At 42.3% G+C, this 13,686-nt stretch overlaps 1 protein-coding gene and 1 pseudogene across 2 annotated transcripts; one reads left to right on the top strand and one right to left on the bottom strand.

The window, feature by feature from the left end:
* Positions 1 to 6,275, bottom strand: LOC144085891 (serotransferrin-like). 2 transcript variants are annotated; one of them, XM_077615572.1, is made up of 18 exons: positions 6,156 to 6,275; positions 5,413 to 5,489; positions 4,969 to 5,120; positions 4,687 to 4,789; positions 4,154 to 4,345; positions 3,961 to 4,090; positions 3,829 to 3,884; positions 3,593 to 3,756; positions 3,362 to 3,515; positions 3,139 to 3,299; positions 2,864 to 2,960; positions 2,768 to 2,788; positions 2,495 to 2,659; positions 1,039 to 1,192; positions 871 to 938; positions 628 to 812; positions 263 to 455; positions 1 to 192 (listed from the first exon to the last, which is right to left on the bottom strand). In XM_077615572.1, the coding sequence occupies exons 2-18, from the start codon at positions 5,450 to 5,452 to the stop codon at positions 155 to 157; spliced, it is 2,073 nt and encodes a 690-aa protein (XP_077471698.1). In that variant the 5' UTR covers positions 5,453 to 5,489; positions 6,156 to 6,275; the 3' UTR covers positions 1 to 154. The 2 variants fall into 2 exon arrangements, with proteins under 2 accessions (XP_077471698.1, XP_077471697.1); XM_077615571.1 differs by having other exon boundaries at positions 4,897 to 5,120.
* Positions 6,276 to 6,927: 652 nt separating this feature from the next.
* Positions 6,928 to 12,660, top strand: LOC144085877 (serotransferrin-like; annotated as a pseudogene).
* Positions 12,661 to 13,686: the final 1,026 nt, after the last annotated feature.

Genomic DNA, 13,686 nt, shown 5'->3' on the forward strand with positions numbered 1-13,686 from the left:
TTTTGTTCATTCAGCTTTATTTAACACCATTCACATTTGGAATTAAAGGGGAAAAATCATTGATAGTGTTCCTTTGCAAAACACTGGGGAGCATGTGATCAGAGAAACCACACCTATTGCACTGTAGAAAATGAATACAAGCAGTCCAAGGTTTTCACTGACAGGTGTTGAATGTGCAAATTCTCTCCAAATCTGTGTGCACAAGGGAGAAAACAAATCAGTGCAAATTCATATTAGTTTAAAAAAATAAATAAAAGAAGACCTGGAGTAGTGTCCATGCACTGCCTCAGCAAGGTCATGGTATCCATAATATCATGTCCCAAGAAGCCTTCATAGTCAGAGCCATTTGTAACCTCTTGGAGACATTTGGTGGAGTCTTTGAAGAGGAGGTCCTTCTTTGACTGTGACTCAAACATTGCAAAACTGGCATTGCTGCCCCCTCTACCAAACTTGACCTAGAAACCAAACAAAGTGTTTGTTTTTCCAACAACTGCATACATATTAAGAACACTAAACCAGTGGGGGTCAAGACTCATCACCTATGTGTGCATCAATTTGCTCTTGCCAATGGGTCAACCATATACAAATAATGCAAGGCACATCATGAGCCACCAGATACATTCTTACCTGCTGTGCCTGCAGAACACTGACAACATGATCACGAGTCTCTGGACGCGTTACCACAGCATGTGCTGGTGCAGCTGCCAGGTGGCAAGATTCAAAATCCGTGACTGGCACCTGGCCACTCTGTCTAGGGCAAATTAGTTTGTAGTCACTGCTCATGACTTTGTTGGTCCATGCAGCACCATTTCCTGCAAAAGGAAGCATTAGTGAATAGATTTGTTTTGGGAGAGTGTGTGAAGTTTTTACCATTGCTGTTTTCTTCCACAGTTGTGTGTTTAACAAAGGCAACATCACCAGCACCCTCAACAAGACACCTGGAAAGAGGGGGAAAAGTGAGCACTATCATTTGTTTAACTAAATTGACTATGGTGGTATTTTACACAAATTCATTTTTAGTTAAAATTAAGACATTACCTAAAGGCTCCAGCATAGCCGTAATATTTTTCCTCTGAACTGGGTTGGCATTTTGCGTTATCATCCTCTGGTTTCATAGGACTGCCAGCACACTGCAAGCAGAACGACGAGTTGGCTGGTGCGCCAGGGGCACAGCCACTGCTGAAGAATTTGTCTGAGTAAAGAAGGCATAGGGCTAGTGTTTATAACTTGCTTTGATTCAATCCACCACCATTTTGTGATACTTTTGCCAACTGTACAGGGTGTCTAAATTGTTTGATTAGTTGCAGTCAAATGAAATGTGCTATGTAATGGAAATTTATGTCTCAAATAAAATTGACTCATTCAGCAATGGCAGGGGTGCTCACACTTCTTTTCCTCCAAGAGCTACTTTTCAAGAAGCCTACCTCTCGATCTACTTCTCATATTGCAGAAGCCCGTGCCGCAAATTAAGCTTAGTATTTTCATTTTGTGTTACATACCTTATACAAGTATTTATATATGATGTACACCAGTGGTGTTCAAACTTTTTGCTCCAAAATCTATTTTTCAGGGAGTCAACCACCCTTGTTTTTTCCCCTCCAGGCTCCTGACAAAGCTCAGCAGTTGTGTATGTTATAGCTCACAAAAGAGTCTGTTGTGAGATTAAATCAACATGTATGGGTGTGAAAACCCACTACCGATGTACGTATTAACTAGCTTACTGCAGATAGTATGCCAAATTCATAAGAATTGTTAAGGGAGTTAATAGACTGACAATTTTATCATCTTATGATATACCAGTAGTAAGTACCTTGGCGATCTACTGGTAAATCATGATCCATGTATCGAGCACCCCTGAGCATTAGTATGTGGTTGAAACATTATGACTACATTTCTTTATAAGAAACTATTCATTTTGTCATTAAAGTGTAAACAATTTATAAATGGGTTGCAGCTTTCATGCCATCTGTACTTGCAGTAGACTGGTGAGCACAAATATTGGTTGTCAATCCCTCATTTCAGTCAAAAAGTATTAAGTCTTAGCAAAAGCATATTCTGCATATTCTCTACCTCGGTCCCAATCTGCAGAAGTTCTCCATATGGTGGAAGACTTCCTGTGTGTGGTTCCAGTTTTATCCAAGTTTACAACGTCTTTTTCATGAGTCTGTATCCGCTTTTGCTACCGCAACCAAGATGGCGCCGTTCAAGTGGCAGCAGCTCTGTCCACTCTTGTTCGTTTTGTGTTTTTGCTGCTTTTCTGTCTTAATGATCCCATTTACTTTATACTTTGGCTTTGTTGTTCTGCGGCCTTTGCGACTATAGTTAGACAGTATAGTATACTGTCTAACTTGTAACTATGTGTTTTTTTTTTTCCTGCATTCCCCCTTCTTGCTACTGTCACGATGAAATTTCCCAAATACAGGATGAATAAAGTTATCCAATCCAAAATGCTGAACACTAGGAACTTTTTCCAGTACTACTGAAACATACTTACCAAAGTTACAGTCCCCCGTCTCTTTATAGATTTTTCCCATGGGAATATTCCAGCCTGCATTTCTGCCATAGCCTGTGTGGCAGGACTTCTTCCCTCTCAGGTTAGCCCAGGTAATGCCAGAATCCTTCTTGACCACCGCCACAGCATAGTAGGAAGATGTTGAGGCTACATGGATTTGACACTTTTTAGCAATTAGACTTGACATGTTATATTTATAAAAAGTTGCATTAATACTTCCCTTATGAACATGGTAACTGATGAAATACAACTTACCTCCAGGTGTGTTGCATTTTGCTGTCGAGGGGGAAAAAAAAGCAATTATGCAACTTGTTAAACAGACTGAAGTGGAAGAGATGAGGAAAAGTTTACCTTCATCATATTGTTCTACCATGGCTGGAACAAGACCACACTGCCCAGCAACATAAACCTCTCCTCCATCTACTGCCATTGCATCTGCATCTTTGCTCTGAAGAAAATATACAAACTCAATTTATATTTGTGCCATGTAGGAATAAAATGAATGAATATTCTAATTTTGACATAGAAGTGGAAGGTTTTAGAACACCAAGTGCTTTGAGTTAGCAAGTGAAAGGGGGAAAAAAATAGCATTGAGTTACACGTGCCATTGAGTTTTCAATTCTCACCATGATCTTTTTCATGCACTCTGCAACAGTAGGTGCATTCTGGCACTGGACTTTGTTTTCACCATTTAGTATACTACTGCTGCTCCACATGTCACATTTCTTGGCCTCATTTAGGCCCACAGCACACCATGTCATGGCATTTGATCCAGCTGCAGTGATCTCTGAATCAAAGACAAGCAAAATTATTACAGTGTCAACCTCAGTTTGCAATTGCATTGGTTACCTTTCTTCAGGGAGCGTACAATACTCATGTATCCAGCACCCAAGTACAGGAAGGAGTTTGTGTTGGAAGGCAGTTTAACCAACTTCTCAGTGGCATCATTGAACATTAGATTTTTGGCGGCTGCGTATGGTTTGGAGGAGAAAAGGTCAAAGCCCTAGGTTAGAAAAAGAAAGAAGTGAAATATGTCATATTAGAAATAGCTGTAAACATCTCACAGTACTTAACACCCACATGCACTGCTGTGAGGCTTTCCCAGATCAAGTTGGCCAGTTCAGGTTCTTGGCGTGTGACCACAGCATGAGCAGGTACCCTGGTCAGATGGCATTTTTCGTAGTTTGTAATATGTGCTCTTGTGTTGTCAGGGCACAGAAGCTCATAGTTTGATTTCTCCTCGTCTATAAAGGAGGTTTTAAAAATTTAACCAAATTGGATAGGAGTCATTTTTTAAGGGCATGAGATGAACTCACCTGATACAGTAAGATGATTGACAAAAGCCACATCTCCGGCATCTTCTACCAAGCACCTAAAAATTATGGATTATGTTAGACAGATTGACATTGGGTGCTTGGTAGACAGAACAATCAGTAAATAATACTTACTGAAATGCACCATCATAGTCATAGAAAGGTTCATTGTGGGATCGGGAACAGTCCCCCTTGCAGCTTTTACACAGTTTTGATTCCTTTTCTGCCCCAGGGGCACAGCTAGATGAGAAGAAGTTGCCTACCACTGGAACAATGTTCAGTAAATAAAACTAGCTTGAAAAGAGGGAAACCTAAATAGAAGAATCACCTTCCTCAAGAGTTTGCTTCTCACTGCCTTCCCACTTCAATACACCCAACTTGAGTAGTGTTCCAATTGGCATGTTCCAGCCAGCTGATTTTCCCAAGCCAGTGTGACAGGATCTCTTCCCAGCCAGGTCTCGGATGCCGAAACCGGAGCCCTTCTTAACCACAGCAACTGCGTAGTAGCAACCTTCTGATGCTGAAGAAATTACACAGGGTTATTTTGCACAATTTGAAATTTACTTTTTGTTTTGACGTCACCTGCTAATCAGAACAGTAATTCAGTATAGAACCAGGATCCACCAACTGACAAGTCAGCAAAAGCCCAGTTCTGAGGTGCTGTCAGGTCAATTTAATAATGCCTCTGATTGTATAATGTGAAATTGCCTTCTCAGTCTGTTCGAAGTGATTTGAGTTGCCCAACCAAGAATCTGATCCAGGAGCAAAAAGTCAAGACTGGTGGCAACATTTTTGTGATGCAATCAACTCAACCATAAATATAAAATTCTCAAAAACAGCCGACAGTTTAAATTTCCTTACAGTTCCCATAGTACTCTGCAATTATAGGTTGTAGTTTGTGCAATTCCAGGCCAGCAGTGTAGATGTCTCCTCCATCCAATGTGATTGCATCTGCTGTCCCATTCTGTTGCCAGAACAGGACAAAGAGTGAAAAGTTTGTGCAAAATTACACGATTAAATGGACTACTTTGAGGCAATTCAATTGCTTTTTTGCTAGATGTGGTTATTTACCTGCCTCTCAAACAAAGTTGCAAAACAAGAGCGAATTGTGTTGAAGCAGGAACCATTTGAGTAAAGCCTTACTTGAATGGCAATGATGCATTCCATTGCATTAGATCTCTTCACACAGGAAAAGAGAGGCACCTTGGAAGCCAGGTCTGAGCACTTCTCAAACTCTTTATCCGACTTGACGCACCACCTTACAAAATCCAGGGGGGCTGACAGCATCGCAGCAGCTATAGCAGTAACAATGATAAGCTAGCAGAAATTCAGTTCAAGTATGGTGAACCACAAGTAAACCATTTTCATCATAAATCCTACACATGCCTCATTTGTGATTTAGCACATTCTATTACAAATATGAATGATTAGATTCCAAAGTTATTGGGTAAAGCTGGAATCATTAACTTGTAGAAAGGTTACATTAAAAAAATTAAACAAATCAAGAAATGTCCAGATTTTAATTTGAACAACTCGAAATGGTCAATGCTCAAAAAGAGGCTCTGTTTGTAAACAATTGGCATTTACCCAGAGAGCTGAGCAGCAACAGCAACAACTGACACTTCATTGTGGACAGGCCTTGGTTCAGCAGAGTGACCTGTAATCTAATAGCAGAGTGGCCAATTAGTGACTATACAAAATGACAGTTTGATCAAGATTGAGCTAGGCATATGCATGAAATCACATTCAATTAAAGACAGTACTCATGTTGACTTCTGAAATCATATAAAATAAAAACTAAAGAGACTTTAAAGCTTCATTTAACAAAGACAGTATGTTGATTTTTATTTTTGATTAGGGGGGAATTGGGGTTGAGCTTCATCACCTCTCAGCCGTGATCAGTAATGGTCTCGTGTACCTCAATTGTTTGGGGGAAAATTAGAATATAACATTAATGAACACTTTACACAAGCATATATGAGTGAATATTAAACATCTTACTTGCATTTTGAAGAGTAAAATGGAATGGTGACCTAATTTGATCTAGATTTACTTGTTTCAGAAAAAGGGTTAGTCAATATTATCTTTTGCAATCTTTGAAATAATAGGGAATGAGAATAACACTTTGATTCAAATCAAGGGCAATTTTGTATTTATTTATTTTATAAATGGTACTCATAATGTCAAAATTCAACTCCTTTGATGTTATAAATGAACACCTCAAATAAAAATGTGGGACAAATGTCAAAGAAGCATGTTTGTCTGGGAAGGACAAAACAGCTTTGAGAAGAGAAACTCAATTTAATATTAGAGACACAATATAGACTCACCTCACCACCTACTTTTACAACTTAAATCAGAATGTCAAGGAGAGAACAGAGAATCTTAATCAATGCGGAACGTCTTTATATGTTGTCCCCTCACCTGTGGCCTGATCGGCCTCAGGTGCTGAAACAATTTAGTGTGATGACGAGGAAAAGAGCGCTTTTAGTGGCAATAAGTGGAACTGGACGAGCACCATCTGGGATGAATGTGACAGTCGAGTGTGTTGAGTCGTTTAAATTCCTGCTATTTGTTTTAACAGCTTCGACAATAACAATTGTTAGTGAGCTGCAAAAATAAATTCTGTATTTCTTTAACATTGGTATTTGATTCATTTTGACAGCGGCTTATTTATAAATACTTTGTCTTGATGATATGGTTAATATATTTGTATTTTTTGTTCTCATCTCATTTCTGAACCGCTTTATTAGGGTTGCGGGGGGTGCTGTAGCCAATCCCAGCTGTCAGAGGCAGGGGACACCCTGAATTGGTGGGCAGCCAATCGCAGGACACAGGGACACGGACAACCATCCACACTCACACCCAAACCTAGGGGCAATTTAGAGTGTCCAATCAGCCTACCATGGATATTTTTTGGGGGAATGTGGGAAGAAACCCACGCCGGCCCGGGGAGAACATGCAAACGCCACAGAGGTGAACCGACCTGGACTTGAACCCAGGACCCCAGAGCTGTGAGGCCAACGCGCTAACCACTTGGCCCACCGGGCCGCCTGAATCAAACTGTATCACTCACTCCTTGCATAGTCACTAATTGGCCACTCTGATTTCAGGTGACTCTGCAGAACTAAGGACTGTCCACAATGAAGTGCCAGTTGTTGCTGTTGCTGCTCAGCTCTCTGGGTAAATGGCAATTGTTTACAAATAGTGCTTCTTTTTGAGCATTGACCATTTCAAGTGGTTCAATTAAAATCAGGTGACAAGATATTTGCACATTTCTTATAATGTAGGCTTTCTACAAATCATTAATGACTCCAGCTTTACCCAATTACTTTGAATCTAATCAGTCATATTGGTAATAGAATGTGGTGACTCAAGTGATGCATGTGTAGGATTTATGATAAATTGCTCCCTCACTTATCATTGTTACTGCTATAGCTGCTGCGGTGCTGTCAGCCCCCATGGATTTTGTAAGGTGGTGCGTCAAGTCGGATGAAGAGTTTGAGAAGTGCTCAGACCTGGCTTCCAAGGCGCCTGTCTTCTCCGGTGTGAAGAAATCTAATACACATTGCCATTCAAGTAAGGCTTTACCCAAGATATTCCTGCTTCAACACAATTTGCTCTTGTTTCAAAACTTTAGTTTGAGAGGCAGGAAAAGAACCACATCTAGCAAAAAAGACTTGAATTGCCTCAAAGTAATCAATTTAATCACATAATCTGCACAAACTTTTCACCCTTGTCCTGTTCTGGCAACAGAATGGTACAGCAGATGCAATCACATTGGATGGAGGAGACATCTACACTGCTGGCCTGAAATTGCACAAACTACAACCTATCATTGCAGAGTACTATGGGAACTGTAAGGAAATTTAAATGGTCAGCTGTTTTTGAGAATTTTATAATTATGGTTGAGTGGATTGCATCACAAAAATGTTGCCGCCAGTCTTGACTTTTTGCTCCTGGATCAGATTTTTGGTTGGGCAACTCAAATCACCTCCTTGAACAGACTGGGAATGCAAATTCACATATTATACAATCAGAGGCATTATTAAATTGACCTTTTGACAGCACCTCAGAACTGGGCCTTTGCTGATCCTGGCTCCATACTGAATTACTGTTCTGATTAGCAGGTGATGTCAAAACAAAAAGTTAATTTTCAAATAGTGTCAAATATCCCTGTGTAATTTCTTCAGCATTAGAAGGTTGCTACTACGCAGTTGCTGTGGTTAAGAAGGGCTCAGGTTTTGGCATCAGAGACCTGGCTGGGAAGAGATCCTGTCATACTGGCTTGGGAAAATCAGCTGGCTGGAACATGCCAATTGGAACACTACTAAAGTTGGGTGTATTAAAGTGGGAAGGCAGTGAGAAGCAAACTCTTGAGGAAGGTGAGTCTTCCATTTAGGTTTCCCTCTTTTCAAGCTAGTCTTATTTACTGAACATTGTTCCAGTGGTAAGCAACTTCTGTTGCTGTGCCCCTGGGGCAGAAAAGGAATCAAAACTGTAAAAGCTCCAAGGGGGACTGTTCAAGTTCACACATGGCGCTTACACCTCGCCAAGATTGCAGAGACAAAATCTACGGGACAAGCCTGGTCCCTAGTAAAATCCCTCTTGGGCACCAAAACGCAACAATCTGGCGAGTTCTTGGTCTACAAGAACAAGGAGTACGTGAGTGACCGAGCCAAGGCAACAGCATTTATCAGGGAATATGCCTCGATCAGCGGACGCAAGAGTGACAAGCGGAGCAGACGAGCAGTGTGTTCTCTATGTACAGCTACCCGCAGACTACTTGGCTCACCGTGACAAGTCCTCGAGCTCCCGTTCACCGATACTGAACTGCAGAAAGCACTGTCCCAATTTAAAGCGGGTAAGACAGCTGGACCCGACGACATAGCCTCGGACCTTTTAAAAAAAATCTCCCGGCAAACATCCTCCCCGAACTACTCTATCGTCAACACCAGCTGACTAGAGGGCTGGTGTCCACAAGCTTGGTGAGAGGCAACCATCATCCCTTTCTCAAAAAAGGGAAGTCACCAAAGGACGTTGGGAACTACAGACCCACCAACCTCACCTCTGTTTGGCAAAACGATGGAAAGGCTCATCATGAACCATCTCGCCTGGTGGTTGGAAGATAAACAGCTTCTCAGCCATTGGCAAGCCGGTTTTCGAAAGGGAAGTAAGATGGACCAGGCCCTGCGACTGTCGCAGTTAATCTCTGACGGCTACCAGTCGACTCGACGACAACGCACGCTTGCAACTTTCTTCGACTTCAGCAAAGCATTCGACCAAGTATGGAGAACAGGTCTCTTACAAAAATGGTAGACCTCTGTGTCCCCTATCGCTTCATCAGATGGATCGCCAACTGGCTCACAAATCGCACAGCCAGGGTCAAGATCCACAATACCTCCGGCAGGAGCAGAACCTTCAAAGAAGGGTTCCCCCAAGCCTCGGTCCTGTTGCCCCTCCTATTCATCTACATTCATGACCTCCTCGACAAGTTCAACGATTCCACCCTGGTCAGCGCCTATGCAGACGATATGGCTCTTGCTTGTCGGGGTAGGAACAAAGGAGGTGGAAAGCAGACTTCGAACGGAGGTTGAAAAAGTCTAGAGGTGAAGTTTCAAGGCACACCTTAACACCACAAAGTGTGAGTTGTCATTCTTCAGCTTGAACTCAGCTGAGGCCAAATGGCAACCAAAGATTTCAATAAATGGCGCTGCCCTCAAGCATAACCCCGTCCCCACTTTCCTTGGGGTATCCTTCGACCGACAACTCACGTTTGCGGAGCAGTGGAAAAAAGTCCGCCAAACCATGTCCAAAAGAACAACTCTCCTCCGCAAACTCTGTGGCACATCTTGGGGTTGGCAACCAAACGACCTTAGAGCGGTGTATATTGCCACCCAGAGAAGTCTCGCAGAGTACACAGCACCGGCATGGGCCCCCTGGCTAGCCCAAACTCACCTCAAATCCCTCAAACTGCCCAACTGGAAGCAGCATGCGCCATAACCCGCCACCTCAGGTCTACCCACACCGAAGCAGTCCTACATGAGGCGCAGCTTGCACCCCTCTCATCCCGCCTCAATTTACAAGGACTTCTTAAAGCTGATGCCTGGAACCAGTTGCCTCCTTCTGATCCGACACCGCCTTCTCCATGAAAACATCAAAATGTGGTTACAAAAGAAGTCTGACTGGCGATCTTTGACCCTTCCCCGTCTTACCGCTCTTGAACTCCATACCCCTTGTACATACTCATCCCACCCCGGCTATTTTTGCAGACCTGCACTACGAAAGTCAGAGGAAGAACTTGCCCTACCGAAAGGAGACCACACAGACCTGATTCGTTTCCGCAGTGGACACCACCCCCTGCTCCGCCGTTGGCTCCACCTTATGGGGAAATCCGACTCGGATAGCTGCCGCCTGTGCGACTGTTGCGATCGGGGGTGGAGGACCCCAAAGCATGCGAGGGTGCGAGTCTGGTTCGTTCAAATCTTCATTTTGGTCGTCCGCAAGGCGGGCGAACACAAGAGGTGACGGAGCAGGCGGGTCGTAAGCCGTACCGGGAAGGTCGTCGTGGTCCTTGATCCGTGGTCATAGGGGGCAGAGCGTGGTCGGAATCCTGGGTGAAACCAAGAGGTCGAGTATTAATAAGGCAGGTAGGTAAAACGTGGGAGGGTAACTCGCAGTATTCTGTTTGACGATCCAGCAGCATGGTCATGTTCCTGGTGGCCTTAAATACTCCTTGTAGGGTAAAGACTCACACCTGGCAGCACTCTAGTCATTAGGGGCTGGACCTGTGATTGGGTGACGGGCGCAACCAGCCACCAGTCTAGTCTGGGGCCTGACAGCGACGAGAAAACAGTCGTCTGAACACCTATGGCTCTGCTGTCCGGCCTTAATGACCGAACGCTACCATCGCGGCCTGGGCAACTCCCTGGATGAACTAATGCGCATTCCAGTGGCAGCTCTAGTGCTGCTGAGGGTAATCCTCAGGCGCCTGAGGTGAAGAAGAAGAGCACTATGATGAAGGTAAAATTTTTAAAAAGTGTGTTTCCCTTCAAATGATTCTGTATTACAAGTAACATTATTGTTTTTTTTTTCCCTCAACAGTAAAGTGCAACACCTGGAGGCAAGTTTTGTCTTTCATCACTTAATATTTTCATAGGACACCTATTGCAACTGTTTTATAAACCTAACATGGAAAGTCAAATTGCTCAAAAGCTATAAATCTGTAGTTTCAGCATCTTCCTACTATGCTGTGGTGGTGGTCAAGAATGATTCTGGCATTATCTGGGCCAACCTGCGAGGGGGGAGTTCCTGTCACACAGGCTATGGCAGAAATGCGGGCTGGAATATTCCCATGGCAAAAATCTATAAAACAAGGGACTAACTTTAGTAAGTACATTTGTGTGAATCAATTCTAAGTTTTGGAAAAATTACCTCCATGTTTTAAGCATTTTGCTTAAAGGCATGCTTTTAGACAAGTATGTAATGGACAACATGTGTGATGGTCAGTCTACTACATATAGTGTGAAACTCTTTAATTAAATGTTTACACTTTGATGTCAAACTGAATAGTTCAATGTAGTCATCTAATGTCCCAACTACATAGCTAAATGAACCAATTTAAGTATTAGAGCTGCCATTTTCCATTACTTTTTACACTTTATTTGACTGCTTCCGTAATGGGTTGGGGTGATGTGTTGAATATTACATTACAACATTTCAAGCATAGTTGTATATGTATAACATTTTAGACACTGTGCTGATGGCAAATATTTTAAATATGATGGTTGGGTTAAATAAAGCAATTTATAAACACCAGCCCTATGCCTTCTTTACACAGCCAAATTCTTCAGCGGTGGCTGTGCCCCCGGCGCACCAGCCAACTCGTCGTTCTATTCTGTGTGCAGGCAGTCCAATGAAACCATTGGATGAGAAGGTCAAGTGCCAACCAGTTCAGAGGAAAAGTATTATGGCTATGCTGGAGCCTTTAGGTAATGTCTTAACTAAAGATGAATCGGTTAAACATACCACCTTAGGCAAATTTAGTGAAACAAATAATAGTGCTCACTTTTTTTTTTCTTCGCTTCCAGATGTTTTGTTGATGGTGCTGGTGATGTTGCCTTTGTTAAACACAACTGTGGAAGAAAACAGCAATGGTAAAAACTTCATACACTCCCAAAACAAATTGTTTCACTTATGCTACTTTTTGCAGGAAAGGGTGCTGCTTGGACCAAGAAAGTCATGAGCAGTGACTACAAACTGATTTGCCCCAGACAGAGTGGCCAGGTGCCAGTCACAGATTTTGAATCTTGCCACCTGGCAGCCACACCAGCACATGCTGTGGTGACTCGTCCAGAGACTCGTGACCGTGTTGTCAGTGTTCTGAAGGCACAGCAGGTAAGAATGTATCTGTTGCATTATGCTATGCTTTCCATTATTTTTAGATGGCTGACACTGGCTAGAGTAAATGAATGCACATTAACCCATAATGTTTTAATGATTGTAATATGTATGCAGGAGTTAAAACAAACACTTTGTGTTGTTTCTAGTTCAAGTTTGGGAGAGGGGGCAGCAATGCCAGTTTTGCAATGTTTGAGTCTCAGTCAAATAAGAACCTCCTCTTCAAGGACTCCACCAAGAGGTGCCACGTGGTGCTGACTATGAAGGATTTTTGGGACTGGATTTTATGGATGCCATGACTTCTCTGAGGCAGTGCACAGACACCACTCCAGGTCCTTTTTTTAATCAAGCTTGACCTAGTCATAAAATATGAACTTGCACTGATTTTCTCCCTCAGAGCTGAAGAGAATTTGCACATTCAGCACCTGTCAGTGAAGACTTTGGAGTAGTTGTACTCCCTTCTACAGTGCAATACTGATGACCTGTGCAGTTTCTCATCACTAGTTCCCTAGAGTTTTCCAAAAAGAAAACCTGATCAATGCCTTTTGCCCTCTTATTACAAATGAGTTTTGTCAAATAAAACAATGAGTAAAATGCTGTTTTTGCCTGAATCATTCAACAAACCTTGGTGCCTGGTTACAGTCATAATTTTTCCTCCAATAAATTTGCTGCAACCTGCTCAGTGAATGACCAGAACTATTTCATGTAGTGTATCATAAGTTTGTAGTCTAGACAATTGGCTTGGTTTGAACTTCAGACCAAGTATTTTGTTCATTAGATAATTATATCTACAAATGATACATCTCATGAAATTTGAATAACTGTTGATGTGCAAGCTCTCTGGCAAACCACCAACAAAACAGACCACATTAAAAGTTCTTATCAAATATGCTTTTGTACATATTAATAGCACCTAAATGCTTTTTTTGTTATCTATATTTGAAAGAGGTGAAATAGAATTTAGCTTTCAGCAAATGTATTGAAATTAATGCTCAAAAAACAGTAACCCTCAATATGGGGGAGACTGCCAAGCTGAGATTCGTTTGAGAGGAATTTGTATATTGATTTTGCCTGGATTACATTTGTGGTCCTAAAAGACAAACTGTTAAACAACTCAAACCTAATTACCTTATTGATAAACAAGTGATGCTAGGGAGCGAAAAGGTCATTTTCTAATTGTGTATAATATGCCTGTTCATTCTGCTCAGAATCAGAAGGCTGCAACTATACTAGCTGTGGTTAAGGACTCTGATTTTGGAATCAGAGACTTGGCTGGGAAGAGATTCTGTCAAGCTGGCTTGGGAAAATCATCTGGCCAGAACATGCCAATTGGAACACTAAATTGGGTTTATTGAAGGGGGAGGCAATAAATTGGTGGCCAGCCAATCGCAGGGCACAAGGAGACAAACAACCATTCATGCTCACAGTCATACCTAGGGGCAATTTAGAATGTCCAGTCAG

The sequence above is a fragment of the Stigmatopora argus genome, chromosome 12, assembly GCF_051989625.1.
Source record: "Stigmatopora argus isolate UIUO_Sarg chromosome 12, RoL_Sarg_1.0, whole genome shotgun sequence".
In the NCBI taxonomy this organism is placed as follows: domain Eukaryota; kingdom Metazoa; phylum Chordata; class Actinopteri; order Syngnathiformes; family Syngnathidae; genus Stigmatopora; species Stigmatopora argus.

Coding starts and splice junctions, on each gene's coding strand:
- LOC144085891 (XM_077615571.1), bottom strand. CDS start 5,452: ATGAAGTGTCAGTTGTTGCTGTTGCTGCTCAGCTCTCTGG. Junction 1,193..2,494: donor GACGGGGGACTGTAACTTTG/GTAAGTATGTTT, acceptor TTCTTTACTCAG/ACAAATTCTTCAGCAGTGGC. Junction 193..262: donor GTGCATGGACACTACTCCAG/GTCTTCTTTTAT, acceptor TTGTGCACACAG/ATTTGGAGAGAATTTGCACA.